A 7,159-nucleotide genomic window follows, 5' to 3' on the forward strand; every position below is an offset into this window, starting at 1 on the left:
CAGAGTATGTTAAAGTATGTTAGATGAATTAACAAAAAGGACTGAAGGAAATATCTGTAGACCTAAGTAGATAGATAATTTCAATTTTAAAATGTTTTGCATGGACAAGGTAGATTCTTCTTATTCTTGTCCCCTACAAAAAAAAAAAAAACCCAAACCAAGAAATTTTATGAATCATCATTTCTAGATGTTTCCTTGTTTTATTCTTTAGAGTTAATGATTTTTATGTCTCCAATTAGAAATTTCCTTTAAGGTGGTTAATATTTTGCCCTGTGAAAAATAAAAATATTAGAGAATTAGAATTAGAAGTATCATATACCTAACAATCAGCAATTACATTATAATATAATCTGATTAGTGATCAATTATAAGAATACTGAGGAAAATATATTCTACTTGTATAATTACAGTTGGCAAACATCTTTAAATTTTATGTTTGATAACCAAAATATTATTCTTACCTTCCTTATCACTAAATCATTAAGTATTTTAATTTCTTCCTTACAGTAATTTTATTTTCCAGTGTTAGTAAAACTAATACTAGGCAGAGTTTGTATCTGTATCTCTTATGCTGCAGGCCCTGTTCTGCAACATGCTTCATATATCTATTTTACTTAAGCTTCCCACAGGCCCTGTGAGGTGGGTGTTGTCATAATCCTCATTTTACAGGTGGGAAATCTGAGATACAGAGACATGAAGTGATTTTCCCAAGGTTTTATATGGTAAGAGGTAAAGCTAATATTTGACCCTAGGAAAGCTGTCTCTAAATTCCATACTCTTAACTACTACACTCTATTCCCTTTCTGCAGTTTCAAGGGCAGGGTAGGATTAAAGAAGTTAACTTCAAAGCTCTGTCCCATTATGGTTTCTAAATCCTGCAAGCTTAAAATCAGAATCTAAAAAGACGGGTTTATTTTTTGTTTTTTGTTTTTTTTTTAAGGAATAACATTTTTCTGCAGAATATCTTTTCAATCTGGCCTCAAAACGAGAAGATAATATCTGGAGTTGAATTCTGTTGTTTATTTTCTCCTGACCTTACGAAAAAGAGTTTAATCTCCAAGACCACCCTAATGACATCCAGACCACCAACAGGATTAACTGGGACTGGGAACTCAGCATACATTTTACTAGATACAGAGAAGCAGGATCCTATCAGCAGCAACAATAAACAGATAAGGCTTATGTATCCAGTGCAAAAAAAACATATTTAGGATGTCTAAGATTGATTTTCAGAAAATATAGTTACTAAATGAGTCATATTAATGAACTTCTAACTTCATTAAAAGCTTCCCTTCTGAATCTGGACATTTATGAACATACCAGGCAGCTCCAGAGTGTTTCTCTGATTTTAATTAACTTGAGAAACACAGTCACTGTTTGCTATCCTCCACACCAAATACTATAGAAAACAAAGTTTTGGAAAAATAAATGCCAATTTACTGAAGCAGTAATTTCTTAATGTGACTTTTCAAAGCAAATTTAATTTTTAATAGGTTCTGAATCCTTTATGTTCAATGTTTACATCTTTGGGGCACTTTAATTTTTGCCCTCTTCTTTGAACTTTTCATTTTGTTCACTAAGATTACATTTTAAACGGCAGTTCTTGACCTCAGTCATGGAAAATACAAGGGTTTTATTAGTTAATCTGAAAGGAATCCGTTTCTGCTGTGTTTTCATTAGGCACAGACAGAAATTCTAGTGTTTAATATAACTCCCCAAACTGCAGTTAACAAATGATTTGTGTAAGAATTGCTATCTTATTTTTTCCGTTGTCATCTTGACGTGAAACAGGCCAAGTTTCCCTTTTGAAAACTCTAGATTTTTTTTACATCATATCACCCCTCTCTTTTCTTTTCTATTTTATTTTTTTCTTTTGAATGTAGAAAACAACAGCACTACACTTTTTTCCAGGAAAAACTGTTTTACGAGAAACAGCCCACTGAGACGGTTCCAGAAAGTTATTGTAGACCTGGAAACTTTACAAATGTTCTTCATGTCCAACAAAGGCAATAACATCTTTCATCTTTAAAATGTTAACTCTTAAGCAATCCACTTTAATCACTTCAAGGTGGTGAGATCATCTGATGTTACAAAATGAAAGAACTGAGCTACATAATCTTTGGAACTCTGCACCAGTCATCCACAAAGGAAACCATGGTGTTTCAGTAGATGGCACTCTTCTCCCTGAGTGACTACTCAAGTTCTAGCATGCAACTCTGTAGGTGTGGAACAGAGACTTTTGTGAGGGCTTTTAGTCTCAACTCTACTCCTAGAAAACTCGTAACAAACGGTTCTTGATTTTTTATAATGAGCCTGTAGATAAGACATCAACCCAAGAATCTGAATTAGTTACAAGCACATAACCACAGTCTTTCTTTTCCAGAATTGTTCCAGTGGCTTTGTTCTTTTCTCTTACAATACAGAGATGTTTAATTTCAGAATTTAATCAGAATATCTATTTACTTAGAGGCCTTTAGGTCATCTGATGTTGAATACTCTAGAGGTGGGGAGGAAATGCAAGGTATCATTAATGAAAAACACAAAATTTTGTACCAATACTTTATTTTCTTGGAATTTATGTTTTTACAGAGCTGAAGATAATTTCTGTTTAAATTTTAGATGAGCCTCCTATTTAAAAAGTAGATTTAGCAATTCAAAGTGTGCTTGATCAGTTACAAATCCCCTCTTAAAGCATAATGGAAATTAGTGTAAAAGAAAATTGACTCTCATAACCTGTGATAAGGAACTGATTTCTCTGAGTCCATTTACAGTGGACTTTAATTCTAAAACAATTAAATGCCCACAGTTCATTATCACAGTGTAATTAGCCGAGTAACTAAATATAAGCTCAAACATTAGAACACTTTTAATTAAAATAAAGTTTATCTCTTTGCCCTAATGAAGCAATATTACTTAGTAATAACTTTTTATCCTTTTATCTATTTAATAAGCAGTAACTAAAATATGTCAAATAGTCCTAAACTCACAAACTTGACAAATATTCACAAAAATAGTTATATATTATATGTGGAATAGTTATATATGGAATTTTCAAAATGGCCATAACATTCAAGCCCATTTCCTAAAAGTCTTTGAATCTTGCTACCATGTGTTTGTGTTTGAGTATATGTGTTTGACAATATTTTATCAGTAATATACCCTTTTTATTAGGAAAGTAGTATTTAATATTTAAAATTCACACATATTATATTTTAAAATCTCATTATAAAGTACGGAATCCAGCTCTGTAACATTTATGTTGGCATTGGTTATGCAAATGGTAACTGTCTGTCAGCCACTAGGTGGCAAGTCTTTGTGCTTAAAATCTGGCATGTTTATAAACTACAGGAAATATAAAATAGAACATGTTTCTCCATTGGTAGAAGAAAATACATGAATTAGATAGAACTTTCACAGATTTGTAAAAAGACCAAAATTCTTTGTGAGGACATGTTTTATGCTCTAGAATATTTGTGTGAGTAGACTAGAAGTTAGTGCTTATTGGAGCTGTTCCGTTTCTGGGATTCTCAGGGCATTTATAAGAAACCCATATCCCAGAACTATATATGACTATTCTCAATGTGTTGTATATTCAACCACCTCCTATAACCTCTCCAAAACTAATCTACCAGCAATTTTTGGTCTTGTTTTATAAAACCTCCAGGGAACATAAGATGTTACTATCTCAAAAAAAACTTAAACATCTTTTTTCATGAGAAACAAAAGCAGTAAACTGAACAAAATCCTTTATAACTTCTTTTGAGCATAAAAGCATACAAATGGATCAGCAAAATTTCATAGTTTTTTATTATATTCTGCAGCTAAAGGGAAAAGGGAAAATAAAAAGAACTTATGTGATATAAAGATCCTGTAGGTATCAAACACTTTTTTCCCCTCTGAAGTGGGATTGAGAAGAAAAATAGCCATAATGATTATAAAAGATTGTAACCACCAGGCAACCACAAATATTTTGTCACTCTTTTGAACTAAACATTAAAGGTTTGTAGTCTTTCCAATAAATGAGAACTTTGTGATTTTTTCCCCAGAAATTAGCAGAATTTAAGGATTTTTAAAAAGGTAAAAGTCTTGATTGAGGTGGAGGTATGGTAGAAGTCATTTGGTATTTTAGCCAAGGAAGGACTAGGGGTTGTGGCATCTTCTGGGAGAATAGAATGGGGAGGAGAAAAGGAGAGGAACAGAGGAAAGAGGATTGAGAATTCAAGGGAAGGAAAGGGGGAGGAGACAAGAGGAGGGAAGAAAGAAAAGAGATGGAGCCACACAGAGGGCACTAGGGGATGAGGGGGGGGTGATAGAGGGAGGGGGGAAGGAGGAGGAGAGATGAGGAGAGATGGTCTTGCCTAGGAAGGGGGTGGGTTGACTAGTGAAGGAATGACAAGGGGGAAGAGGTCTAAAGGAGTCAAAAGGGGTGGAGAGATAAGAAGGTGGAGAAAGGAAGGGAGGAGAGGAAAAAGGAGGAGAGGAAATGAAGGGAACAAGGAACATGGGTGTTTCTTTCTGTTTGTGGCCATGGGCTGAATATAACTGAAGAAAGATCATTGGGTGTTTCCTCCCTACTTACATATACAACCTATAGGACATTAAAGATATTTGACATTAAAAATGAAAAACTGTTTTCAGACACCATGTTTGCAAAAACTATAGGTTTAAATGTAAACATTTTTTAAATTATGTGCACATAGAAATGAATGTGTAATGATTTCTTCTAGTATATTCAAATTTAGCATTTAAAGATCTTATTTCTATGAAAGTTTTAATTCCAATATGTCTGGTATTTTAATGACTCTGAGAAACATATGAATTAAAAGAAATATTTTCACACAGTAAGATAATGAACCAAACATGGTTTTGAGGAAATTAGAACATGAGAACCATCATTTGCACTTATTAGAAAATAGAACAAATCAACTTTTTGAAGTCAAAGAGTACTAATATCTTTACCTTGTTTGCAGAAAAGTCAAACATTCCTGTTGAAAATATTTTCATAAATATTCTCTTTGTCAGTGTAAATGCAGTTAAAGTGTAGAACATGCAGAAAACACTAGGCCCTTAACAATAAATTATTAGAAGATAAGTATTAATCAACCATGTAAGTGCTTGAAACTGAATACAAACAGGAACAATGAAACCCTTTTACAGTTTGAACCCGTTTAAAGAACATTGCAGATATTACCTTGTTGCCATTTTACAAAAATATATTTCAATGGTTCTAATAATGTATAGTGTTTTCCTTTAGACTATCCTTAATGCATGCTATTTTTAAGATGCATTATCATACTGGGTAGACAATGCTTAATGCTCTATCTTTACAAAGAATCCAGCATACAAAGGAGAGCATAAAGGTATTACAAGAGACCAATAACTTCCAGACTGCTTAGGGAAGCATTCCACGATGTTAACAATCCAGGAGGGGAACTTTTTAAAGCCATTTTTAAAAGGTTCCAGTACCATTAACGTGAAAACAAGTTAGTACAAGAACATCTTTATCTTCAACAACCAGAGAACTTTTAAATACAAAACGGACAGTATTCTCTTTAAGCAAATGTAAAAAGCACCACCCTGGTCAGTTCTACATTTCACAGCTGGGAGCTGACAGGGGAAATTAGCTTTTAGGAGACTGGTTTCCCCTTTATACTGATTTGTAAAGAGAAGTAAAGGCAAAAAACCCATAAAGTTTCTTGAAATCGGTACCTACTCACCTTCCTGTTGTGCCAGAATAACAGTGGGATGAAGCAGAGCGAAAAGTAACCAGGTCCCCTTTTGCACAAAGCTCATCATGTCTAAATATCGGACATGAGACTCTTTGTGCAAAAAGGAGAAAAGCAAAGCAGCTCAGAGTAGCACCATCAGTTGTTCCCTGCCCTTCAGCACCGGGCCCGTCATAAAACTCAGCCACTGAGATTCCTGTGCTTTGGCCTTAAATAGGAAAAAGTTTGGCTTCTCTCGCTCTCCAGCCCCTTTCTGAAATATGAGAGCAGCACCCATCCCCTGAGCAGTAAAAGAAATGATTAATATGTCTTTTTCCCTTATGGAAGATACAACACACAACTTAGGAGAAATTGCACATCTGGAGCTTGTGTCTATCTGTGTATGTATAAGTTTGTTTCATATTTTAGTCATACGTGTCTTTGCACAACTTAGGAATATATATCCAAAAGTTCTGCCTTGAGTTTTAATAAAAGACTTAGATGTGGTTATTTTTTTATTTCCCCTTATTAACAACTGCATCATTTTGAGAAATTTCTTGATGCCCTTTTCTTGGGCATGACTAATTTGCCAACCCGATCTTCCTAGAAGACTTTTATATTGGGATTTTGCCAGAATCCACCCTAAGTCAATTTAAATAGGGAACTGTAAAAGATTAACTGGAAGAAAAGCCTCTGTTTGTCCCTTTCATTCATCCACCCACTCTGGGTCCTCCTGGAAATTCAGTTTCAGGCAAATGTCAAAAGATTAAGTATCTAAGATATGTTTGAATGGCACCTTAAAAGTTAGATACTAATCTATAGCTGTTTCTATTTTTCACAAATTTCTTTAGCCAGCCAAAGAGTAATTCCTTGTGAGGGTGCAAATTTTATACTGCTTGTAAAAGCTGAAACGGATTTTTCTAGAGAAACATTTACCCTTCATGTCTTGACTTTGTAAGAAACAGAAAGAGAAAGAGCTTATCACATGAAATATCAAAAGAGTACCAAAAGTTCTCATTTTATCTAGATTGGTATAAATATTAGTATAAATATTTCTCAATTTAGACTTTTGTATGTATAATTTCCAGGCCACCTTAACATAGCTTTTCAATGTATTTCTGGATATGGGGAGTAATTTCTGGGTCATATTTTAAAGAGGGGCAAATACTATTTATAGGTCTTTGATAAATCTTTGCAAGAAAAATGTGCTTGTCCACAGTACCAAGTTATTTCTATTAATCAAGATATTTCTTTATACCCTAATCATCAGTCCATAGTTCCTTCATTCATCTCTCTATTCTACATGAGCTATTCAATTCTAATCAAGGTCACCTGCATTTATTTTATTTTTTCCATGTCAACTTAGCCATGCCCATCTCCACGCATGTATGCGCATGTAAAATTCTCCCCATCTCACACCAATTCATGGAAGTCACTTCTCTAATACCCATTCA

The 7,159-nt window shown here is 33.9% G+C and overlaps 1 protein-coding gene across 1 annotated transcript in view; it reads right to left on the bottom strand.

Annotated features, from left to right (window-relative positions):
• Positions 1-5,964, bottom strand: part of COL3A1 (collagen type III alpha 1 chain) — a 39,538-nt gene extending 33,574 nt beyond the window's left edge. Inside the window, exon 1 of the mRNA XM_060107076.1 lies at positions 5,718-5,964. Within this exon, the coding sequence (XP_059963059.1) occupies positions 5,718-5,796 (79 nt within the window). The 5' untranslated portion in view covers positions 5,797-5,964. The remainder of the gene's footprint in view (positions 1-5,717) is intronic.
• Positions 5,965-7,159: the final 1,195 nt, after the last annotated feature.

This window comes from Mesoplodon densirostris, chromosome 8, assembly GCF_025265405.1.
Source record: "Mesoplodon densirostris isolate mMesDen1 chromosome 8, mMesDen1 primary haplotype, whole genome shotgun sequence".
Lineage (NCBI taxonomy): Eukaryota > Metazoa > Chordata > Mammalia > Artiodactyla > Ziphiidae > Mesoplodon > Mesoplodon densirostris.